A 27,221-nucleotide genomic window follows, 5' to 3' on the forward strand; every position below is an offset into this window, starting at 1 on the left:
TCAATAACTGAAAAGTTAATAGGCAAAAGGTGAAATAAATATATGACTATATTTTCTTGCCACACTCAAAAATAGGGCTAGAACTTTCTGTTACAATTTCTGCGTCTGTCTGTTTTCCCCTGTGTCAGCACCTGTGCGCTGATTGCCTTCACCCTCTGGTTCTTCTGCTTGTAGCTCTCCTTTATGTCTGCCAGCCACACGGCTTCTGGTCTTAACTTCCTTCCTGTTGGTACTGCTTCCAGATCGAGGGTCGCGAGGTCACAGGAACCAATATTTTTTTATTATCCAAGAAAATTACAATTGTTGTAAACTCTTAAAAGTCCCTTTCATACATACCTAAAAGCAGTTACAGATCCCATAGACCTTTTAATAAAATTACAAATTTTCCTCCCTGTACTGCTTCCGGTCAAAGGTCAAAGTGCTTAGTCTGCACCTAAGGGAGTTTAAGATATGTAATGACCTTTTAAATACTGTAAACCAAAAATATTTAGCCCTCTTGAGGACTTTAGTCATAGTCTTATTAAATAAGCCACAGTAAAATAATTTATTCAGAACATTTCTAATAACATTGTATATTACCTTGTACATGATTCAAATTCTAGATCATTAAGATACTAAACATTATACATTATTGCAGTTTTTATGTACATATTTAAATGACAAAGAATATGGAAGATAACCAACACATTTTGCATTGTGTTTCACTAAAGCCTGTCAACAATAGCTTTATTTTGACCTCCCTGCGTATCTCAGTAAATAGAAGTAAATAATGTTGCATATGTGATAGACAGTGGATTTTTGTGCATGATGCCAATCAGTCAAAATGTAAGAAATAATAAAGAATGACTGCATAAATAGATATGGTCATTATTAGCAAACATGCTAAACTTCTGAAATGTGGCTTTTCATAATTATAATTTTTAAGTTTATTTCAAAATTTTATTTACTAAATTTTTCCAGAAATGTAATCTCCAACGCTTAATGAGTAAAAACCTATGCTTTCAATGAATCTGTATTTTTCAATAGTCTTGTAGTTGATTTTCATATATGTATATTTTACTGTCTGTGAGAACGGTGCATGCTTCAAGGTGAAAATGAACATTCAGTGATTCAACACATCAATTATTTAAATTTTAAACACCAGAGATGAGGAACTTCAGTTACTGAGATAGATTGGAGAAGCTGGCTGACCTCCTTGGAGAAGAGAAGGTTGAGAGGAGATTTGATAGGGGTGCTTAAAATCCTGAGGAGTTTGGACAGTTGATAGGGAGAAACTGTTCCCATTGGTGGAATGATTGAGAACCAGAGGACACCAGAGCAAAGCAACAGCAACATGAGGAAAAACGTTTTTAATGCAGTGCAGAATTGGGAGAAGAATTATATTGGACTCGAAGTGTTAAATCTGTTTCTCTCTCCACAGATGCTGCCAGACCTGCTGAGTTTTTCCCAGCAGCTTGTTTTTATTTTTGTTTTCTTTGAACTCTACTTTTGCTGTAGAGGATTACTGGATTTTCCAAAACTTTTACTTTTATGATACAAGACTGCTAAATATCAGTGTGTGCGTACATGGAGAAATGAATAAAAGGAAGCAAAACATGGTCCTTGAACTGTATAGATTTGATATCCTCATAATAGGAAAAGTGGAAATTAATCAAATTGTAACTAAGCCTTGCATGTGCAGTTATCTAGAAGGAGAACTGTTTTCTTGAATGTAGAGTATTTGGTGACATTGTACTTCAAATTCACAGTCTACCAGAGTCTAAGCTACGGAAAGATGCTGACAGCTCATTGCTTGCTGATGCCTTGTACATTAAAAAATGTTGTGTGTGTACCAGTATTATTTAATGCAGTAATATTTTATAATACTTTGTTATTAGTAGCAGCAGTCTCTTTTCAAATTTTAATTGTTGTTTGGAGAGTTTTTTAAATGTAATAATCCATTTCAAATTTATGAATGACGAGAGAAAATGTAATTTTCTTAATAGAACCTCTATTTTGAATTTGCTAATTGTTTTTTCAATTAAGGAGAATCACATTTGTGCAACATAGTAAAAAGAGGAACGTTAATGTTTCATTTGTGCATAGTCCCAAAGGTTAGCAGACAATTGCCTAAAACGAAAAAAAAACTAATTTAAGTGTTAATGACCTGCATTACTTAATTATAATCTGTTCTTGGATGGTGATTCATTGTTGCAGTTATGATAAATATGGAATATTATCAACAAAATCAATTAATTTTATATCTTAATTCCAGATTGGACCTCAGGAAATGACAGAAACATGTTTTTGGATCAAAGCCAAAGAGGAAAAGTTTGAGAGTCCAGATCTGTTTGCTAAACTAATGCTTAGTTTCGCCACACAAACAAAAGGTAACTGCTTTAATTACTGTAACTAATTACATTTACAATGCAAACAACATTCAGAACCTATTTGAAATATTACTTCTGCCTGAAGCAAATTCAGCTTAATCACTTAAAACATGTACGACGCTGCCCTTTTTGCTTTGAATATGGTGAATCTAAAAATATGAATTTAATTTTTCAAGTGACAGAATGTTATAGGGCATAGGTAAACATAGTAGACAGTGACAGATTCAGGTGAGAGACTTGAACTGCACAATGTTACTGCCATGGCTTTCTGCTATAATGAGCAAAATATTCCTTTCAGATTATTAAATGAGTGATAAAATCTAGATATCTGTATATTAGATCATCTTGGTTTGATGTCCATAATAGCTAAATCTAACTTGAGTTTGAAAGTTGCCTACATTAGTTCTTGACTCTTGGGTTGAAAGTTCATTTGTGATGAAATGGAAGCTTCCCTTCTGTTCTTTTGAGGTTCATTTCTCTCAAATAGTGCCTAACAATTTGTGAAGTCAATTGGAATGAACTCAGCCAGTATTTGAAGTCCATTTTTTATATTAAAAGGGATAATTCAAATTGCAGCATTGTGTATTAATGACAGTATGCTAATGGAAAGTTTAAGGTTGTGTAATCTGATGGGAATGATGGATTTTAAACATAGATTACTGTTTGAAAAGAAATGGCATTAGGATTATCAATGGCACAGCAATAAAAGATTATTTGTTTTACTTTAAACATCTTTACCTTATTTTAAAGGAGAAAAATATCTAGGTTTTGCAAAAAGAATAATGGTGAGGCTAAGTTGGATATCTTGTGACATCTAAACATGCACAGTTAAATGTGCAAATCAGGAAATTGCTGTCTGATTTGTCCTGCTCCTGTACAATCTTCATGCTGGTACCTTGCCGGGAAATTCAAGATTCTCTTATACAAAGAGTGTGAAGCTATGGTATTTACCCACTAGATACTAATTAAACACAACAGAAAAAGTTGGGACTTGTCCATTCAAATTTAAGTGAATTTTTAATGGCATGACATATTTATTACCTAGCTACATCTCTGACACAGAAAATTTACTTTTGCAAGTATGTAGTCACAATCCTTCAGATTTTAATTATTGTTGGTCATATTTAACTTTGAAGATGAGACTCTCAAGATGTGCTCCCCTATCGTGGTTTTTATGTAAACTCGTATTTATGCAATTATAAATGTACTTCTTCCATCATGGTAGTATGCTGAACACTATAATAATTTGTGTGGGGTCATAGATTCGGGCTATATAGCTTCAAATTGCTGGAAATTTTATGAAAATGTTGACTTTTAATGATGTGTAAAAGGCGTGTATTTTACTGATTGCTTTGGCTCTTGTGTTTAAGGCACCATTCACTGGCAAAGACTCCTGTCACATTATCATACAGAATGCATGTCAGTTTGAGTCTTTGCCATCTCTGCTGTACAAGGGCATGAATGTGTGGAAGGTGAAAAACAACCTTATCCTGGGCATCAGCCCCATTCCTTCCACAGTAGTTTTTCCTATTGTGGATTATACCATATGTTCAATCTCCTGAAGGAAAACCGCATGTAAATAATTCTCGATCCTTGAGAAATGAGCAAACAGAAATACCTATCTATCTTCACATCTGAATTCTTGACAGCTACCCTGCAAAAATGACATCCAGGTCAGTCAAAAATTCACGTGTGTATTTGGTTGTTTGTGAAAATATTGGTACTGAAGTTTTTTTTTAAACAAGGGGTGTATGTTAGTCCATTAAAAGGAGTACAAAATTAGTGGTTTGACAGTGTCAGTAGCATAGGTCAAAGGAGAGACTTGAAAGAAATTGGACTTGGGAGGCTGGGGGAGAGAAGGGATTAAACCAACAATGCCTAGAGATATTGACAACTAGATCCGGGTGGTTAAATGAGCGTGTGGATGGAGGATTCAATGCGTAAAAAGCTGGTAATACTGTTTCCCCAGTGATACTGGTAATCGCCCCAACCTCTACTTCCATGGACCCGCTGATGTTATGGCAGGAGATCAGGAAAACCTGATGTGAAAATTTGTCATTCTAATTCAAGGTGAAAATGGCAGGTATGGATGGGAAGGGAGGTAGGGAGGCTGATATGTTAGCTGCTATTTTCAGAGGAGCATCCGGTACAAACACAATGAGCCAAATGACCTCCTTCTGTGGCATAACAATTCTGTGTAATTAAATTAATAGTCTCCAAAATGATTCAGATATGGAAGGAATAGAGGCACACCAAACAAAAGTCATATCTGTAGCAGAGTTTTTTTTCCTATATGATAGGTTTTCCCTTTGTCCATGGTTAAGAATGTTCTTGATCGTGTTTACCCTATTTCTCATTCTCCTTTGAAATTTCAAACTCGTGTCCATTGCCAGTGAACAAGGAAAATAGAGCCACCAATAACAAATAGAAGTAGGGTTGGTTGTTAGCTCCAATATCTTAAGACGGAATTAATTTTGCTGGTTGCAAGTCACTTAAGGCCAACATATCTGAACTTAATAGTCATCTGTGGCACTCCTTCACATCCTTCTTTTATATTTATTTGTTTGCAAAATCAGTCTGTTCCTTATTACATGAGCACTAGTGAAGAATCAACTCAAATGCTAGCTTTTCTTTTTTTCCATTTTCATGTTAAGAGATCTATTGTGCATTTGCAAAATTTGAAGTTGACAGGGTGGGTTGAGAATGTGGTCAAAAAGGCATCCAGGATCCTGGGCTTTTCAAATATAGGGGTAGACTACATAATCAAGGAAATTATGAAGAATCTTTATAAAATGAACTAGAATATTTTGTCCAATCCTGGCACTGTGGTTTAGGAAAGACATGAAGGCTATAGGATGCAGAAAAGATTTACAAAAATGATTCCAGGGATGAAGGACCTCAATAACATGGATAGATTGGAGAAGCTGGGGTTGCTCTTCTTGGAGGAGTTAAGAGGAAATTTAATAGAAGCGTTCAAAATCATGAGGGGTCTATGCAGAGATACTTTTCCCATTGGTGGGAGGGTCAAAAACCAGAGGACACTGAGTTGTGACTGGCAAAAAAAACAACAGCAACATGAGGTTTTACAAAGCAAACAGTTAATACACTACCTGAGAATGTAGTGGAAGCAAATACAATCATGCTTTCCAAAGGGAACTGGATAACCACTGAAGAGACAATTCATTTGTAGGGCTACAAGGAAAGGGTAGGGGAGTGGAACAAGCTAAGTTGCTCTTGCAAAGAGCTGGCACAAACATAATGGGCCAAATGGCCTCCTCCTATGCTGTAAACGTTCTATGGTTCTATTATCTAAGCACAGCATTTTGTAAGGACTCACAACGCAGCATAAAAAGTAAAATTTCAAGTAGAAAGACACATGGTTTATTAAATTTTATTGAAACCAGAAAATAAAGCCTTGTAATCTACAGCACATCAGCATCATCAGTGCTCGTGACACAGTGCTGCCCCAGACACTGAGATCCTGAAAACGGTTTCAATAAAAGTCCATAACTTATTTCAACCATTGTTTTCTGGATGGTGTCAAAATCAGCCAAATGAAAAATTATGACAACTATCAACTGCATAGCATGTTAATACACTTTTTGTATAAATTACCTAGTAGAAAAATAATTAACTTCAAGCTGGAATAAATCCAGTGCTGAAATGATTATGTAGCAGTCAAACTGGCAAATATGAGGTTAAGTAGTAAACAGCTGCTATAGCATTGTGTAATGGTAATCAATTTAAATAAATCAGTTAACATGTAAACTAAGATAGATACTTTAATCAACTAATATACTTACAAATGTGTTATGAATAAATTGTGAAATTGACACACAAATGCATTAGTCTGGCTGTATTCAGTACCATTAAAATACATGTTCAGCTGATTTTCTTCCAAGTGATCATCTTAACATTTTGTGAATCAGAATAAAACCGTATTATTTCAAATACCAATCCACAGAGTTTCAAAGTGCAACACATTATTAGGTAAATCTCAAATTTAATAGCTCTATGACACATTTAACAGTCACATACATTTATCAATCCTTGGGGTAACAAAGCAAATTAATTGCAACAAGAACACATTTTAACTATTGAGCCTGAAGTTTTCACATGAAACCAAAGGTCTGAGGGATAGTCAGGCTTGAATTTCGAATAAAATCCAGAAAGACAGCTGGGAAACATTATTTACAATACATGCTTAAGTTTATTTGGCAGCATTACTGAGGGACTTGGTCTTCCTTTTCCCCACAAAAATCAATTCGAAGCTGAAACAGTAGGTAAACAGGATCAGCACTGTCAAGAGCTTGGTTTGAAAAAGCTATGAATTATGAAGTTCATGCAGAAACAAGTATTGTACAGAAAAACAATTTATCTTTTGAGCAATAAGTTGTAACAGGACTGTGACAAAGACCTTTACCCCCACCCTCCCCCCTCTCAATTAGATCAGACTAGTTTACAAGTACCTCAAGTCTCGCTATCCTCAATGTTGATCATGCTAGGACATGTATTTTCTTCTTCCTAGAATCCCACCAAAGGTACAAGTTTTGTTCTGGATTTTGAGTTTTCAGCATGCCATTAGATTGTAAATAAATCCCTCCCTCTTTACATCCAGCAGGTATTTCCTGATAGAATCCAATGTATATTATCAGGAATTCAATGTATAGTTATCAGGAACAGGAACCAGTACCAATTTTGCTGTTCTTCCCCACCGCACGCAGTAGCACAGCTGCTGCTCTGACTCATATCAATTAATAGCACATAATGCGGACTCAAACGGTGGTATGCATGTTATATATCTACTAGGATAACAAAACAACGTCAGAGGGTATATTTGATCATTAGAATCATACCCATGTGACCAGCTTCTGCTACCACCACCCCAAAGAAATCAAATTGGGAAGCAAACTTGCACCATAAGTGCATTAAAGTTCGAACTCAAATTCTTGATTTGGGTCTCGTTTAGTCTTTTTTTACTCTTTCACGGGAAGTGGACATCACTGGCTAGGCCAGCATTTTTATTGCCCTTCTCTAAATGCCATTGAGAAGGTAGTGGTGAGCCACTGCCTTGAAATGTTGCAGTCCATGTATAGGTACACCCACAGCCGGTAAGGAGGAAGTTCCAGGATTTTGACCCAGTGACAGTGAAGGAGCGGCAATGTAGTTCCAAGTCCAGGATGGTATGTGGCTTGGATGGGAACTTGCTGGTGGTAATGGTATTCCTATGCATCTGCTGCCCTTGTTCTCCTAGGTGGTAGAGATTGTGGGTTGTGATATCGAAGGAGCCTTAATGGGTTGTTGCAGTGCACCTTGCAGGTGATACACACTGCTGCCACTTGTCACTTGAGCATCTGTGGTGGACGGAGTAGATATTGGAGATGGTGGTGGATGAGGTACCAATCAAGTCCTGGTTGGTGTCGAGCTTCTTGAGTGTCGTTGGAACTGCACCCATCTAGGCAAGTGAAGAGTATTCCATCACACTCCTAAATTGTGCCTTGTAAATGATGGACAGTCTTTGGGGAGTCAGAAAATGAGTTACTCACCGCAGGATTCCCAGTCTCTGACCTGCTCTTGTAGCCACAGTATTTATATGGCTGTTCCAATTCAGTTTCTGGTCAATGGTAACCCCCAGGAAGTTAATAATAGGGGATTTAGCAAAGGTAATGCCATTGAATATCAAGTGGTGATGGTTAGATTCTCTCTTTGTGGAGATTGTTATTGCCTGGCACTTGTGTGGCAAGAATTTTACTTGCCACTTGTCAATCCAAGTCTGGATATTGTTTAGGTCTTGCTGCATTTGCACATGGACTGCTCAGTATCTGAGAAGTTGCCAATATTGCTGAACGTTGTGCAACCATTTGCAGTGTCCAGTTCTGACCATATGATGGAAGTAAGGTCATTGATGAAGCAGCTGAAGATGATTGGGCCGAGGACACTACCCTACATTAACATTAATGGTGCGATCTGCAGAATAGTGGAGCTAGATCAACTGCGCATTCCTCCTATCCCAGGTGTAACAGTCCATATGTTGATATCTATCTTCATTCAATTTAGAGGGAGAAAAATATTTTATTACATTTTTCAATTTGGTAACCCCCTTTTTTGTATCTCTCCTTGATAAAATGCCATTATGACTTCCTGACCAAAAACTAAATTCCCTGTTATAGCAGTTAGCAGCTTATAGCTGCTTACAAATGTTATGTGAAATAAAGATCACCTTTCAAATGAAGTAGCATAAATTGCAAATTGTGTTAACTGGAGTGAATTACAAGTAAGTTGTTTACGCCAAACCACTTATGCCATGCATGTTTCCATTATTATTGGTGACATGCTGCAAATAGCAATGGGAATCTATTTTATTATCGACACAGAGTTTATTCTTGCTCTTACCATGGAGATGAGATGAAACATTCTGCTGCAGACTTACTTTCACAACTATTTTCAACGTATATTTTATTCTTTTGAGTTGACATGGAACGAGTGCCATTGCTGACATGAGAGAAGTTTACTTTAAGATTAAGACAAGATGATCTGGTTTGCCGAAGAAGTTGCCTGTTTTTTGCCAAACATTTTTGGTTTCCTACAATAGTATCACATTTGAGTGTCATCATTATAGTGTTGAAGTACAAAATTATACAATGTAAGAACAAAAATGAAAACTTGGTGTATTCCATTAAAATACCGCTTGAATATTTGGCAATAGTTGCATGTTTTAATCTGTACCCTGCTGGAAAAAAATCAATTTGTAGATTGTACAATCCCTTCAAGTATTAACAGTAGTCTTTATATTTTGAACAATATGATTGGCAATTAACTTGAATTTAAACAAAGATGAAGGAAATGCAACATTTAAAAGGCTCATGCATGACACGAAGAGAGTGGTTCTAACAAATAATGGATGTGTTTTTCCTGCTACATCTTGCTGAATTAGGTGCAATATTTTGCCAGTGCATTAAGTGATTCATTTTCTGATGCCTTAGTTTACAAGCTGTTGGCGCAGCTGCTATGTCTTAATTGAAATACAGCTCAGTAAAAATATAATTAACGAGAAGCCATGCTTCTAAGTCAGGCTTCATTCAGGACAACAAGTGTAATGAAGTTGTCAAGTGCAACTGTTGCATTTTGAGATTTCTGACAACTACAGAGTGTTAGGAAATAGAGACAGTTTAAATAAGTTATATTGGTATTTGTAGGTGTTAAGAATGAGTTTTAGCTTTAAAGTTTAAGTTTGGTTTGTATTTCTGTATCTCTGTGTTAAAAAAGGTCAAATTGAGTTTTAGTTTCACTTTAAAAAGGTGCTCACATTTCATATGAGTTTTACAACTTAAGCAGTTAAGCAAACACAAGAGTAGAGGAATTGGGCTGTTGCCTAGCAACAGGGGTCCAGAGAGGCAGGTCCCTCCCACAGACATAAGGAAAGCTAGAAACAGCAGTTTGTCTTGTTATTTGTTGTTCAAAGGGAATATTGCAGGAGCAGGTAATAATAAGTGGGGTTCATGGAGATACTAAATCTATTCCATTGTGGAAGGTAAATTTACAGAGCAAATGGAAGATAGGTAAAGTTATAGTTTGGAGTGGTGGAAAAATTGCCCATTGCAGGAGTTCAGTTTATTCTGGATAATGATATAGCTGGATTGTAAATGTGGCTGATGCCTATGGTAGTTCAGCAGCCTGTAGAAGTGTTTTCAACAGAGGTGTTATGGAAGGAACATTCTGGATTGTTTCCTGATTGTGTTGTAACGAGATCAAATGCTCATAGCAAAGAACAAGAAAAACAAGATAAGCAGGCAGTCAAAGGCAAGAGGAAGGTGTTGAAATCCAATTAGCTGGCACTCTGATAACATTGTTCAGGAGGAAGAAATACAGGACAATTTAGCTGAAGTGTTTAACTCAACAAAGTTAATGGAGTTACAGAAAAATGATTTGCAATTAAAACAGTTATATCAGAAAGCTTGTTCAGAAAGAGAAGCAAAATGTATTCCAGTATGTTATCATTGAGGAGATATTTTGATGAGAAAGCGGCGGTCAAATTATTTCTCAGCAAATGAAAGCTGGAAGGAGGTGCATCAGATTGTTATCCCATTAGAGTATAGAAATGAGAGTCTGAGGATTGCTCATGAAATTCCAATGTGGGGACATTTAGGAATTAGGAAAACACAAGAAAAGATACAGAGTTTTTTTTGGCCAGGATTGCATAGGGATGTAATTAAATTCTGTAGAACCTATTATACGTGTCAAATAACAGGAAAACCCCAAGCAGTGATTAAGCCAGTGCCTTTAATCCCAATGCCAGCATTTGAAGAACCTTTTACCAGGGTCATCATTGATTGTGTAGGGGCCCTCCCTAAGACTAAAAGTGGAAATCAGTATTTACTGACAATAATGGATATGTCTACCAGGTTTCCTGAAGCGATACCTTTAAGAAATATTACAACTAAGAAGATTGTAAAGGAGTTAATTTAGTTTTTTTTTACAAGATATGGTTTACCTAAAGAAATAGAATCAGATCAGGGGTCAAATTTCATGTCGCAGCTGTTTAAGGAAGTAATGAACAGTTTGGGGATAAAACCGTTTAAGTCAACAGCTTATCACCCAGAGTCACAAGGAGCTTTGAAGAGATGGCATCAAACTTTAAAAACTATGATGAGAGCATACGGTCAGGATTATGTGCAGGATTGGGATACAGGAATTCAATTTTTGTTATTTGCTATGACAGATGCTCTTAATGCATCGACTGATTTTGGCCCTTTTGAACTAGTTTATGGTCATGAGGTAAGGGGACCATTGAAATTTATTTATGAGAAATTAGTGGGTCAAAATTCAGAAACTATTCTCCTGGATTAAGTATCAAATTTCAGGGAAAGATTGAACAGAGCATGTGAGCTGGCAAGGGATCATTTAAAGATATCACAGGTGAGGAAAGTGAAGGCAGATAAGAAAGCTAAAACTCACAGCTTTGTTTCTGGAGAGAAAGTACTAATTTTGTTGCCATCACTAGATGATTCATTAAATGCGGGATTTATTGGGCCTTACAGGATTGAAAATAAATTGAGTGAAGTAAATTATTTAATAAATACTCCAGATAGAAGAAAGAAGCAGAGGGTGTGTCACGTAAATAAGTTTAAAAATACTTTGACAGGGAGGAGGAACTAAAAGAGGTGTTAGTGATGGTGAATGATGTGAAACAGGTAGAAGTGCATGACTCTGAAATTGATTTTCCTCTAATCAAATTGAATAATGAGGGGGTGCTTGAAAATTTAAATGAAACATTGAGTTACCTTCCAAGCAAGTGTCAAAATGATTTGGAAAAGCTATTGCAGTCACACAAACCTATTTGCGGAAATAAGTTGGGGAAGACACATTTAACTTTACATGATGTATGTATAAAATTTCATCTTCAATAAGGTAACACCTTTATACATTGAATCTGCCAAAGTTATCACAAGTACAAAAAAGTTGAGTCTAGTTGCAGTAACTGGAGTTTGTTTATTACACTGGTACCGAAACCAGATGGAACACACAGACTGTGTGTGGATTATCGAAAGGTGAATGTGGTGACAAAAGCAGATTCATATCCCATACCATGGTTGGAAGATTGCATTGAGAAAGTGGGACAATCGAAATTTACCACAAAGATTCACTTGCTAAAAAGAAATTGACAGGTACCATTGTCGGAGAGAGCAAAGGAAATTTCAGCTTTTGTAATGCCAGGTGGACAATGTCAGTTTAAAGTCATGCCATTTGGTATGAAGAACACACCTGGGACATTTCAGAGACTGACAAACAAAGTAATTGCAGGTCTAAGCAATTGTGCTGTTTATATTGGTGACCTAATTGTTTTCAGTCAGGCATGGGAGAAGATTTACAGCATCTGAAAGAATTATTTACGTGACTACAAGAAGCTAATTTAGTGATGAACTTAGCTAAAAGTGAATTTGCAAAAGCGCAAGTTGCATATCTAGGCCATACCATTGGACGTGGTAAGATGGCTCAGAGAGATGCAAATGTCAATACTATCGTAGATTTCCCTGTTACTACAACAAAACGAGAAGTTTTGAGATTTTTGGGTATGAGTGGGTTTTACTGGAAATTTGTACCAAGTTTTAGCCAAGTGGTTGCTCCACTGTCTGAACTATTAAAAAAGAACAAGAGGTTTTAATGAACACTGGAGGGTCAGAAGTCATTCGATAGTTTGAAAACTGTATTAACTACATCAAAACTAACAGTTTTGGCAGTACCCCATTATGCCAAGCAATTCAAGCTGGCAGTTGACGCAAGCAATTTAGGCATTGGGGCTGTACTGTTACAAGAATGTGAGACTGGAGTTGAAAAACTGATAGGAAGCTGAATGTACAACAGAGAAGATATTCAACGATCAAAAAAGTGACTGGGTTTGGTGTTAGCATTGCAGCATTTTGAAATTTATGTTGCAAACAATTCATCAGAAACAATTGTTTACACAAAGCATTATATTTTGAAGTTTTTGGACAAATTTTGAGATAAAAGGGCAAGGCTTTTCAGATAGAATCTATTATTACAACCATTTAATCTACGGATTATACATATTGTCAGAAGGGAAAATCTGATCACAGATGCGTTATCATGAGTTTGAAGCTTAAAGGAAAATTGGACATTTTTAAAATCTAGTCACTGAACTGGAGTGTTTTCTGTTGATGCCAAGGACTTTTGTATGTATATTATGTTAATGCATGCATCTGGTAATGTAATAGTATAGTAAGTTTGGAGATAGTGTGAGATGGGTTATTAAAATGAAACCATCTTTTAGAATTATGACAGTTCATTCTTCGATAGGGAGGGGGATGTCATGAAGCTATTAATTATATTATTGGATTTTTTTTCTTTTAAAATAGAGGTTTAGTCTGTGGGTGTGCCTTAATTGGATTAAAGCCAGCAAGTCTGGATGCTTTGACATATACTGGTTTTGAGATGTAAGAGAGGTAATGTGCATTTACATTTTGTTGAATAGAGCATTCAAGAAGGGAAGTGAAATCTGGCACCTAGCTAGCAGAGACTGAGCAATGTTTGTATTACTAATAAAATTGGTACTATGAAAGGGGTTTTATTGTTAGAAGATTTGGAGTTCAAAGGGGCTGATGATACAATGAGAACTTACGTTTAATGAGATGTGCTGGGTATAACTGATAGCAGCTTTGTGTATGCAGGGCAGAGGCAATGTAAGATCAAAGCCTGTAAGCCTACCCCTGTGACTACAAAGGAACCAAAGTGAAAGAAACCTCATTTTGAATTTGTAAGGTGCAAAAGCTTTGCCTGGTGTCTGCTTAAATTCTATGGGTTTTTGTTGCCTTAGTAGAGATTAGTTTGGGTATTTGTTAAAAGTTATGATAACAGTAATTTATAGCCATGTGTATATATTTAATTTGTGTAAATTAATAAATGCCTCATGTAGTTTGATATAAAACCTCTCGAGAACTGGTGGTCTGAATCCTGAATTTAGAGCTGCCTCTCAAACATACCATTTGAAAATATAGGTTATGACAGTTGCTTAAAGTTTCCCTCTGGGGTTTTTTAATAACTCAGCTTTAGCAACTGCTGTGTCATAACAGCATGTCCTGTTCTGTGAGAAGGAATGAATGTGTGCAGCTCCGCAAAACATTTTAATGGACCACACAGTGAAAAATGGGCAGTGCGCAGCAATTGAGTTTAAAAGGGAACATTGGTCCAGAGGATGTGCAAATGGCAATAATGGATTCATTCATTTGTGTGGGAAGAATAAATTAATTTTAAATTGTTGAGCTCTATGTTGAGTCTGTAATGTGCCTTGTCAAAAGATGAGGCCCTGTTTCTTGAGCTTCTATCAGCCATGACAAAAGGAAACCTTACTTGATTTGATGTAAAGTAAAATAGCTGGTCTGCTCTATTACAAAAATTTGTGTGTATGGATCAGGCATACTAATTGTTCAGGTTTTGATAATTTATTCTGGTTGTGATATCCATTTCCTATTTTTAATTAGATATTTCTGTTAAGAATTGCTGAGTTTATTTGAAATCTCAGAGTTGATGGAAGTGTTGGCTTTGATGCTTAAGAATTAAAAGCAGGCAGTTTGAAATAGCTCAAGGGCAGAATCTTCTGGTTGGCAAGCAGGGGGTGGGGCCTGTTTGCCGATGCGTGAAATGACGCGAGGTGACATTGGGCGTGCGTCCTGACATCACCCCACGTCATTTAGATTTTCAGTTCTGCGGGCGCGCAGCCGAATCAGCTACCCATCCGCCAAACTGTCAAAGGCATATTAAGGTCATTAAAAAAGTAATTAAAGTGATTAATGGACCTGCCCGTCCAACCTTAAGGGAGCCCAGGCGGGCTTCTGATAAAACATGAAACCTCATCCATGGGCGGGAATTAAAATTAAAATTTGTATGAAATCTCTAAATAAAAGAAATTGATATGTCCCACCTCCTGTGACAGTGGCACATAAGGAGACATGTCAGTAATTTTTTTTCTCATTTTTATTTAAAGTTTCAAACCTGAGCCGATCTCCCTGAGGCAGCACTTTGCCTCAGCGAGATCTGTGCGTTCTTTTGTGTGCATGCGTGAAAGAGCGCACTCCCAGCTCAGGGAATCCCGCCCTGCCCAAACAGGGAGCGCATAGCACTTTCTGGCGGACATCAATGCTGGGTGGTTCTTAATTGCCCCACCCACGTAAAATGGTGGCACACCCCCAAATGGGGGCGCCGATCGGGAACCCGCCTGCCTGCGGCCTGTCCTGCACATCCACCCCCCCGCCGATGGTGGGTAAATGTTGCCCCAAGAGTCTTGTCTAGGCTGGCTTGATTTGACTAAAAGAAAACAAGGCATGTGTGAGATTGAACAAAGATTTAAATAAGGCAACAAAAACTTTGCTTTATTATTAACGGAGTCTTTTTAACTTAGCTAGAAGCCAGACTTCCAAAGGCTAATTGATCCATTACAGATTAATACTTTAAATGTGATCCAGTGTCCAGACAAGCAAAGCTGATTTTGCATGATTATAGTAGCAATGCTGGAGGAATTGGCTTTTGTGAGGATGCTGGAGTTTATTCACCTCTCTTCCCACTTGACTTTGAGTGTCCTGTGGAGACACCACTGGTGGGAATTCTCCAGCGCCTGCAGAGGCCTTTGGCAGGTGACCCAAGCCTCATGCCATGTTGAAGGGTGATGATGACAACGGGTTTGCAGACTCAAGTCTTTGTAGTGCTTTAGAGATCTCAGTTTTCAAAGGCCTGGTTGCTCCGCTGGTCTGAACATTGCATCCACGTGCCAAAATTTTAGTTTTGGAAACAGATTCTATTTTCACAACTTAAAGATGGCATCCAATCTCAAGGAGTACAGGGAAGATGTTTTAGAGTTACTCAGAAGGCCCCATTGAAAAAGGTTGAAAATTGAAAATTGACTTTGGTGCATGGGAGTAAACCTGCAACAAACCATATACCATATGGCAGTACATCATCCAACAAACCACAACACAGTTGGAAATTAATTGCACAAACTCTGCCTCAGAGAAGCAACAATGGTGGAAGGAGAAAGAGCAGAACCTTGGTTCGAGAATCCCCTTCATCAGGACAACTCTTTGCCCAAAGACTTGTGGCTCCAGGATTGGCCTGCAGAGTCACCTAACGGGACACAAATCATGAAACCTGGCAGACGCCATCCCCGTTTCGAGGGTGTCATGAAGCTATTAATGAATTTAAGGTAAGAACTTTTGAACTGAGTAGCAATGCGACTCAATTGCCACTCCATTGGAAGTTGTTGAAGCCCATAAGTTGTTGAATCGGTTTATTGTTCAATTAACATGTTGGGTAAATAATCTAATGCACACACCTGCGCAGAGATTCCCAACTTGTTGCTTTTGAAACCCCAGACCCCGTGCTATAAAAATTGTATGGATCCCATAACGCAACATAATTATTTTTACTGTATAAAAATTAGTAGGACACCTAAACATATATTAATTTTGTTTTACTTATTAAATGTGAAACTAGTTGCTGGTGCTGAATAGCAATTCTGTCAGGATGTGTGCTATTATCAACAAGCACATGTGCATGCCCTGCTCAGTGTGCACCCTGGCTTGGTTATGTGTGAATGCATTGACTGTCAACTCCAGATGGGTGGACTGCCTTTGGAGCTGATGAAATGCTGATGAGGCCGATGGTATTGATGGCTGTACTAGCTCTCACTTCTCTTCCTCGTTCATTGCTAACAAGCCATGTTTCCTTAACAACACAAAGAAATCAATAACATTGGGCCTGTAGGGTCAAGCAGTGGTTTTCAGTTCCAACATCCTATGCAGGGCCAAGACCAGGTGTCATGAAGCTATTTATGTATATAATATTATTGGAAAATATTTTTCTTTTAAAATAGAGGTTTAGAATGCTCCAATTATTTTTTTAAAGCTATTTGTGTATGCATTTCAGGGCATAGAGTAAGTTCAGCTTGCTCGTCATAGTGATGAGCATCTAGTTACAAGGGTGTGTCTTAATTGGATTAAAGCCAGCTAATTTGGGTGCTTTGGTGTGTACTAGTTTTGATATGTAAGAGAGGTAGTGTATATTTGCATTTTTTGAATACAGCATTCAAGAAGTGGGGTAAAAACTGACACCTATCTAGCAGATACCAAGCAATATGTTTATAAAGCTAATAAAATTGGTATTGTGAAAGGGGCTTTATTGTTAGAAGAGGCTGGTGATACAATGAGAATTTACATTCAATGGGTTATGCTAGGTATAACTTCAGTAGTGTTGTGTGTGCAGGGCAGAGGCAATGTAAGATCAAAACACAGCTGTAAGTCTCCAACTGTATCCACAGGAGCCAACTGAAATAAACTTCATTTTGAATTTGTAAGGTGAAAATGCTTTGCCTGGTGTCTGGTTAGATCTATGTCTTGCTGTTGCCTTAATGGAGATTAGTTTGGGAATTTGTTAAAAGTTATGATTGTAGTAATTTGTAGTCATGTGTATATGCATATTAACCTGTGAAATTAATTAAATGTTTCATTTAGTTTAATGTAAAACCTCGAGAACTGGTGGTCTGATTCCTGAATTTAGAGTCACATCTCAAACTTAACATTTAAAATTATAGGTTATGACAGTTATTTAAAGTTTCCCTCTGGGATTTTTAAATAACCCAGCTTTACCAACTGCATCGGCCATAACAGAGGGACTGATGGCAATGATGAATGCTTTAATTAATAGTCTCCTGTTGTGCTGCTAAGGCTATTACTATAGTCTAGAAGTCTAAGAATTTGATAGCATTGGACTAATTGGTTAACTTTGGTAAGCAGAATGCTCCAATTATTTTTTTAAAGCTATTTGTGTATGCATTTCAGGGCATAGTGTAAGTGCAGCTTGCTCGTCATAGTGATGAGCATCTAGTTACAAAATGTTGTTGGACCATTGAGAAAAATGGCACTACAAAGAAATTTCAAAATTATAACCATTGCAGAAGAAAACTTGTTATTTGAAGAATAGAGCCAGAAAGGAAAGGAAAGCTGAACATAATAGAATGATGTGTGGTGAAAATTGCCACATACAAAATGTCACCTTGTGAAAGTCTTTATATCTTAGCGATGATTCTGTGCTCTGTAGCCTCAAACATTTTCTTTTGACAGTTGACTAGCCATTTATGTTTATTAACCATGTTCCTTCAACAGTAGGTACAATTCAAAGCAATAATTTACCTAGTTCAGTACTTCATTGGGACTTTGAATGATTAAGTCATGGTAACTTTTATTGGACTGGATTTTATGTTTATAATGATGCTGTAACTGTCAGCCTTTGCCATCAATGCACTATGAAACTGGCAGTGGCTTCTGGTGTTTGCACATACGCAGTTAAAATGGAATTCAAAAAGTCATTCAGTGGGAATGTCATGCTCATGGGAGCAAGGTGGAGAATTAAAATAGCAAGCAACTGGAGGCTTTGGGTCAGGCTTGCAGAGCAGAGGTGTTCTGCAAAGTGGCCACCCAATCTGCATATGGTCTCCCCACTGTAGAGGAGACCACATTATGATCAGAGAACACAGTGTACTAAATTGAAAGAAGTACAAGTAAATCACTGCTTCATCTGAGAGGAGTGTTTGGGGCCTTGGTCATTAAGGAAAGAGGAGATAAAATGGCAAATGTTACACCTCCTGTGATATATGAGAAGGTATCATGAAAACGAGGTGTTGGGATGATTGAGGTGTGGACGAGGGTGTTCCAGAGGTAATGGTCCCTTTGGAATGCTGACAGGGGAGGGGACAGGAAGATGTGTTTGGTGGCATCATGCTGGAGATGGCAGAAATGGCAGAGGATGATCCTTTCAAAGTGGAGGCTGGTGGGGTGGAAAGTGAAAACAAGGGGAACCCTATCAGAAGTGCTGTTGTGGAAGTTTGCATCATCAGAACAGATGCAGCAGAAAGGGAAAAACTGGGAGAATGGAATGGAGTCCTTACAGGAGGCAGGGTATGGGGAAGTGCAGTCGAGGTAGCTGTGGAAGATGTTGGGATTATAATGAATATTGGTCGACAGCCTTTCCCCAAAAATGGAGACTGAGAAGTCGGAGAAAGGAAGCGTTGGAGATGGATTGTGTGAATGCGAGAGAAGGGTGGAAATTGGAAGCAAAATTGATTAAGTTTTCCAGTTCTGGACGAGAGCATGAAAGGACACTGATACAGTCAAGGATGTATCAGAAAAAGAGTTTTGGGAAGGGGACTGGGTAGGACTGGAACAAGGAGTGTTCTGCATGCCCCACAAAAAGACAAGCATAACTAGGACCCATATGGGTACCCACAGTAACATCCTTTATTTGGAGGAAGTGAAGCAAGATAAAGGAGAAATTGCTCAATGAGAGAACAAGTTCAGCCTGGTGGATGTGATTTGGTTGGGCCTCTGTTCAAGGAAAAGTGGAGCGCCGTCAGACTGCCCTGGAGGGGGGTGGTGGAGGTGTAGAGGGATCGGATGGTGAAGAGGAAGCTGTTCAGGCCGGGAAACTAGCAATTATTGAAATAATCTCGGGCTTCAGAAGAGTCATTGATGTAGGTGGGAAGAGACTGGACAAGGGGAGAAAATATAAAGTTAAGATAGTAAGAACTATGATAATTCCTGCTAATGAGGTGTACTGGGTTTTTAAGAGCTTACTAAGTCATAACTATTGCTGATTAACCTCTTTGCCCCAGGAACACTAATTTTTATATTTGTGTAATGTCAATTTTTTGCATTATGATAAATCAATCGCTTCGATTTTTAAAAGTTTTTTTTATCATAGTTCATAGGTGGGCAGGTGGCTGAGTGGGCTGGGTGAGATGGATACGTGGATTAGGTGGATAAGGTGGGTGAGTAGGTTAGGTGGGTGACTTGGTTAGGTGGGTCAGTAGGGAGTCGAGGGGATAGTCAGATTGGGGTAGTCTGGGGAAGGATGTAGTTGGGCCCTGTTGGTGGGGGTCGTCTGGCCCGGGGAGTGGTCGGGTCGGATCTGGGGGTGGGGTAGTGGGTTTGGGTCAGTTGGGGAACGTTTGTTGAATGCTCAGAAGCTGGTCGAGTGGTTAGGGGGCTATTTGGGTGGTCGGGTCAGGGGGTAGTCAGGTTGGGTCGGATTTGGAGATGGGATGGCTGGGTTGCAGGCGTAGTTGAGTTCGGTCGGACGGGTAGTTCAGTCCAATCGGGAGCAGTGGTTGGGGGATTAGGCGGATGGTCAGAGTGGTGATTGGAGGATTGGTTGTGTAGTTACTCTGGTATTAGACCTGGTTTGAATCTGTCTCAGATTCCCTGGATAACTATCTAGGTAAGTGCCATGAATCTGAATGAAGTTTCCAACTCTATCCCGGGCAGCGGGGAACTGTCCATTGGAAGTTTAAACTTCCCGGGCAATGCCCATTTAGGCCCACATGTGAGGACTTTCACAGGGTTCTGATGTGCATCTTCAGTCTCATGTCAAGTCTCTGACAATCTGGATACCAGAAGATTTGGGCTAATATACTTACTGCTAAATGCCAATGTACATCTAAAAGTAACAACTTCATTGAGCCATATGGATTCTATGCTTCTAAAGCCTAGACACATTCTTTTGAGAGACAGGGGAGGTGACTGTGCTGCTATTAACTATAGAAGGAACCTGAATTACTTTCCTAAAAGAACAGCTGGTAAGCTAAGAGAAATTAATATCAAAACATAAGACTGTTTGCATGCTATGTTTTTCTATAGGGGAAAGCAGTAAGCCAGTGATTTCATGAACAGAATCTAACATTCATTCACTTATGTAATAGCTGCCATACAACTTATCGGGAGCCTTTGAGGCCATTATGTTTATTTGGTTAAATTGGTCATCAAACAGTACATAGTCCAGTGTAATCTGGAGCACATGCATCTTAATGCAGCTGTGATGTATCATTGACAATTGAAGTTGTGAGAAAATGCATGACAAATTCAACATTCCTGTTACAAGAATATATGTTAATATGTGTATGTAAGTGAATTATTTAGCTCTATGTTAAATGGCAAGGAAGAAACGGGCCTGCTGGGTATTCAAAAGCAATCCTGCAAACTATGGTTACTGAACAGTTTTCTGGTCAGTTTAATTCTGCAAATTTTTATGCATCAATGATTATCCTTCATTTCTTTAGGGGCCCTTTAAGAAGTTAAGCATGGCTATAATCAATAAGTAAGCTGTGAGTAAACTGCAATGGTTTTTAAATATTTTTCTACCCTGATGGCAAGGCTAATGATGATGACGAGGTGAAATGAGTTATGCAGATGAAGGGGTTACGGATTAGGTTCCTACTCAGTCAGATAGCTGATCTCTATTGAGACATAATAACAGTTGCGACGTAATAATTAGCTTCGTTATTAAGCTTAGGAAGATAAAATCAACCATGCAAATCCTGATCACAATCTTCTCACCTTTACTGAGTTGACTTACATGAGAGTCATGGTTATTTGGGTGAGATACGTGAGGGTAACCCATGATTGTGCTGCCATTCCGCAGAATGAAAAAGAGGGTGGAGGAGAAAGATTTTGTTGAAATTGTGCTTGTAATATTTTTAGTGCAGTTTATAAAACTTCATATTTACAATTACATTTAATCCACAGATAATGGTTACTGTTGCTGCTTTCTGATTTTTACCTTCGCAACTGACCTTGTTAGAACTGGATTTCTTAAGTAGAGCTGCAGCATCGGCACATTTCTGTCCTTTGCTTAATACTGTTCAGTTCAGTGCCAGTGACACGAGCCTTAAATAGCTCCTGGGAGCATGACTTTGCACCCCCATTCTCAAGGGAAGGAGATTTTTAGACTGATTCTCTCTATCTGTATCTGCAGCAGAATTAGAAAGACTAGCTTAGACTCCTTCAACATGTCTAACACAACTGCAGAAATAGAAAATTCCACATAACCCTGACAGATGAGCACTGATGGAATTGCGGCCACAGACACTTTTTTGGATGGAGATTCCGAAGGCCAGCAGAGGTCTAGGTGGGTTATCATGCCACTAGGTTTAATACCAAACATATTTGGCCTGCTGTTGCACAGTAAGTAACCCCAAATTTAATGACTTGCACAGATGTTATTTTTGGTAACAAAATTATTCACCTGCTGTGTTGCAACCACACAGTACCCAAAAGCAATGCAAGCACAATGAACAATGGCACTTTTGGCAATTGTTCAAATATTGCTTGGGTGTATGCAATTTGAATAACACAGGAAACATCAGCCCATTTCTTGGAGATACAAATGTGCCCACAACTCAAGTGACCCTGGGAGTGACCACAGCATATGCTTCAACTCCTGCACATACTCTTCAAAGTATCCCCCAGCCAATGTTCAGTAAAATCTTTCATTAAGACTAAACATGATTACAACTCTAAGCATTGTGCAGAATGTATAGGATGCTCAATTAAATTAATCACAAGTACTATGCAATTGGTATTATAACATGCATTCCATATACAAACATGATGATGCCAGAAAGCTCTTAAATCTTTTTCACCTTTGCACAATATCGTTTAAAAAGAAAAACTGACCTAGTACAATATGAAAATTTGTCCCTTTGCTAAACTTAAGCTCAAACTATGGGTTGAATTTTTCTGTTGGCGAGGGGGCGGGGCCCGCTCTCTGACGTGGGATGACGTCGGGGGGAACCCCCAACGTCATCCCGCCCCATTTAAATCTTCAGGAAGGCGGGGGCTCAGCGCGATCAACTGTCCACCCGCCAACCTGTCAGTGGCCAATTGAGGCTATTGACAGGATAATTAAAACAATTAAGGTTGGCGGGCAGGCCAGGAACCCCGGCAGGCTTCTGAAAAAGCACGAAACCTCATCCACCTGTGGGATGAGGTTTCATGCAGGTTTTTAAAAAGTTTATTAAAGTTTTTGTGAAATTTATTGACGCGTCCCATCTTGTGTGACATTGTCACATGAGGGGAACATGTTAATGATTTTTTTGTTTTTCTATTTTTAAAGTTTGAAAACCTTTCAGCAATCTCCCTGAGACAGCACTTAGCCTCAGGGAGATGTGTGCTCTTTCGTGCGCATGCATGAAAAATTGCACTCTCGCATTTGAGGAATCTGCCCACCCCCCCCCCCCCCCCAGTCTGCACAGGAAGCGCATAGTGCTTCCCGTTGGGCGTCATGGTCAGGCCTTAATTGGCCCGCCCACTTAAAATGGCGGCAGGGCCTGCTTCTCTGGTGGGGATCGGCTCCCCGCCCGCTGGAGATTGGGTCAGGCCCGCCCGCCTGACAGGCAAAAAATTCAGCACTATATGATTTATCCTGCCATCACCTATTTGCAGTTGCTTGTAACAAAAATGGTTTATTGCATTAAAGTGAGCTTTCCCAATTTTTTTTTTTCCCAATTTGGGTTTTTCTGGGGTGGTTCAACTTTACAACTGCTATCGCCTTGAATTTTCGTGAAGCTTATCTTCATTTTTACACGGCCTGTATAAAATTGTAGAAATTGTAGGTACTAAATAGGTTCTTCCTTTCATCATCTACTGTCCAAAAATCATTGTGGCATTACATGCCATATTGAGAAATTTTTCACTTTATTGTTTCCACCAAATGTATAAATGATGAAAAATGATAAATTTAACAAAACCTTTTCAACAGAAGATCTTTGGTGGTTAGACTAAGCTGCACTAGGCAGAAGAACACCTCATCAGTTACATTTAAATATAGCAACTGCATAGTTATAAGTAGCTTATATTTCACCCCTCTCCTTATATTCACTCAGTTCTGTTGAAGGGTCATGAGGACTCGAAAAGTCAACTCTTTTCTTCTCCGCCGATGCTGCCAGACCTGCTGAGTTTTTCCAGGTAATTTTGTTTTTGTTTTGGATTTCCAGCATCCGCAGTTTTTTGTTTTTATAACTGCATAGTAGTGATGTCTTTAAACTTTCTTCTGCATTTGTGGAATCTTGTTTCTAAGGAAAGTTAAATATGTTCTGCTGTGTTTTGAGACACTGTCTGTAATTTCTATTTAGCTTATATGGTTGTCAGTAGTACTTGTGCAATGCGGGTATTTGTGCACAGTTACTACATGTTCCAAAGCCCATTGTCTGGTTGGTTGAAAGTGAATAATTTGCCCTTGTGGTTCAGAAAACAGCAAGAGAGCAAAGCTTCAGGGGTTCAAACAACAACTATAAAGCGCAAGACTAGCTCACAGTCTTACATTCACCTATTTATATTGCAATGAATTTTCTTGAATGTTGTTTGTAGTGAGTTTGAGAATATCCTGTTATGCAATTACAAGCATTTTGCAGTGTCATGCACAATGCATTATTGTGTAATACTGGGAGATCTTCTGAGGCCCTCCTGCTGGCAATCAGAAGGTGGGAAGGTGGACCACATAAGGGATTCACATTTCTGTTAGAAGGACCTGGAAAGAATTTGGAGAGAAATCTGTTTGTTGGTGGGGTGGAGGGGGTTGGTGTGTGGTGGTGTGGTATGATGCAGGGTTAGTGAAGTGTTTTTCCTACTTGGTTCTTGAAATAATAGTGTTTTCCTTACTCAATGACCATAAGAATATTAGCAAATATATTGCACACACAACATAGGAGGAAGGCGGCAGAAAGCCATGCGGCTGCATAGAGCTTTGATGTGAATATATTTTTAAAATGTTGTCATTAGAATCATTATGGCACAAGCCAAAGCCATTCAGTCTACCAAGTCCATGCTGGCTCACTGTAGAACAATCCAATCAGTTCCATTTGCCCTTTTCTATCCCTGGAGTGCTGTAAGTTTATTTCCCTTGAATGCCCACCAAATTCTTTTGAGATCATTCATCATCTCTGCTTCCGCAACCTGTGTAGCCAGCCAAGTTCCAAACCATTACCACTTGCTGTGTTTAAAAAAAAGTCTTCCTCACAACCATCTGCACCTCATGCTCAAAAACTTCAATTTATGTTCCTTGGTCCTTGTACCATCAGCTAATAGGATCAGCTTTCCTTCCTCCACCTCATCTTAAATAGAGCTGCAGTGCCGCACATTTCTGACTTTCACTCAATACTGTCCTCTACCTCATCTTAAATAGAATTAGCTTCTACATGTCCATCAAATCTCCCTTCAATCTCCCTTTCTCCAAGGAGAACAGCTCCACCTTCTCCAACTTAATCTTGCAGCTAAAAGCCTTGCCCCTGAAACATTTTAGTAAATCTCCTCTGCACCCTCTCAATGATCCTCTCATTCTTCTAAAGTGTGGTGACCAGAACGGGACAGTCTGTTCTAGCTTTGGCCTAACCAGAGTTTTAGAAAGGTTCAGCATAACTTTGCTGCTTTTGTACTCAATTATTGTTATTTTGAAGACCAAAATTTCACATGCTTTGCTAACTACTCTCTTATTATGTCCTACCACCTTCACAGATCAATACACATGCACCCCAGTTCCCTCTGTCCCTTTACCGTCTTCAGAGCTGTACCTTTAGTCTTTCCTTATCCTTTCTGACAAAATGCATCACCTAGCATCTCTGCATTAAATTCCATTTGCCACTTGTTTGCCCATTCTGCTAGCATGTCTATGCCCTGTTGCAGTTGATTAGTATCATTCTCACTATCAGCCACATCTCCAAGTTTGGTTATCATCAAATTTTGAAATTTTACTCTTTAAAGGCACAGTGTCTCAAATCTGCTGTCGAAAAGCCAGAGTTGTCCTTAAACCAGACATTTTCATAATGTCCCAACCATTAATTTTAATTGACTAAAATGTTTTAAAAACTAACTCACCTGGGCAATTCCAGTACCGAAGTAGTGTGAGCATACCCTTTTTGTTTCTCAACTCTAACCATGCTCCTCATGGACATCCTCTCTTTCCAACGCCACAATGTCTTCCCTAATCAGTATTGCTATCCCGCTTACCTTTATTCTTTCCTTATCTTTTTAAAAAAATTGTATCCTTCGATATTACATTCCCAACCCTCACCATTTTTAAGCCACATTTCCTTTTATGCCAGCTACACCATCTTACTATATGGCTACTTGTGCTTGTAGCTCATCAACTTTATTTACCACATTTTGTGTGTTTACATACATGCATTGTCTTTTCTATTCCTCATAGTCCTCCTTAGTCCTGAATCTTGCTGTGAGGACGTTGGTCCCATTGCTTTTGGGGTGCCTCTATCATTTTATGTAGGTGCCTTCTACCCCAGAACTGGTCCCGATGTTTCAACAATCTGAAGCCCTCCTTCCTGCACCATGCCTCAAATTATACATTGATCCTTCCTATCTTCCTGTTTCTGCTCTCACTGCTGTGTGGCCCTGGGAGTAATCCAGAGCTGACTACCTTCGAGTTACTACTTTTTAACTTCCTTTCTAGCTCTTGAATAACTGACTGTAGCACCTCAATACCAGGTGTCTATATGTTATTAGTTTTGACATGTAGCGCAACTTCTGACCTATTCCTTCCCCATGCAGATAATTTTTACCGCATCAGTGATGTCATTTATTCTGGCACCAGAGAGACAACACACCATGTGGAATACATGATGATAGTTACAAACAGTCCCATTTGTTCCTGTAATAATGGAATCTCCTATAATGACAGCAGTTCTACTCTTTGTTTATTCCTGTGCAGTCCCTTTCCTATTGATGCCATGGTCTGGACTGCAGCCCTTGAAGGTGTTATCACACCCAGCAGTCTCCAAAGCTGAGTACTGGTTTGAGAGTGGTACACACCCCAAAAGCTGCTGTACCTCCTGCGTCTTTGTGTTCTTCTGGATAGCTACCAAACTATTGTCCTGAACACGCACAGCCTATGGGGTGACCACCTCCTGAATCATACAATCTAGGAAACGCTCATCCTTCCTGATGCCCGCAACGACTGCAGCTGCTCCTCAAGCTCAGAAATCTTGAGTCTGAGACCAAGCAACTGCAGATACACCTTATCCACATGGTCCTCTATGCTCCATGAAGCATCCTGAAGATCCGATATGGCACAGGCATGCAACAGGCTTCATGAACTTAGAAAAAAATCTCTTTTCCCTTATTTAGTATCTAGTTAGCACCTTGTATAAGCTGTTAATTTTAAATAATGTCTCCATACCTGGACTGTGTAAATACCTATTAATTCACTTATTGTTATACTTACCCCGTTTGAAGTTTATTTATTAAGCTAAGTTGTAAAATTAATACAGTACTTTATCATTTCCAGTTTGACCCATTACCTTAGTTGAGAGAGAGAAAAAAAATCTTAAAATCTAACTAGCTAATCACTTATGGTATATCTGACATCACTCCTTGTTTTTTTTTGGAAAACTCCATGGAAATCCTGCTCTTCACCTGCTCCAATTTATCTGCCATTGTTGCTCCTGCCATGTCTTGCTGTCTCTCTATCCCTTCCTTGGACCACTCCTTGTTTTCTAAAAGACCAGAA

At 38.8% G+C, this 27,221-nt stretch overlaps 1 protein-coding gene across 6 annotated transcripts in view; it reads left to right on the forward strand.

Moving 5' to 3' along the window:
- diaph2 (diaphanous-related formin 2) overlaps positions 1–27,221 on the forward strand; it is an 865,163-nt gene that overhangs the window by 352,272 nt on the left and 485,670 nt on the right. For all 6 annotated transcript variants that reach the window (XM_041195327.1, XM_041195330.1, XM_041195331.1 and 3 more), the window contains one exon: positions 2,255–2,369. In XM_041195327.1, coding sequence (XP_041051261.1) covers positions 2,255–2,369 — 115 coding nt within the window. The remainder of the gene's footprint in view (positions 1–2,254; positions 2,370–27,221) is intronic.

The sequence above is a fragment of the Carcharodon carcharias genome, chromosome 9, assembly GCF_017639515.1.
Source record: "Carcharodon carcharias isolate sCarCar2 chromosome 9, sCarCar2.pri, whole genome shotgun sequence".
In the NCBI taxonomy this organism is placed as follows: domain Eukaryota; kingdom Metazoa; phylum Chordata; class Chondrichthyes; order Lamniformes; family Lamnidae; genus Carcharodon; species Carcharodon carcharias.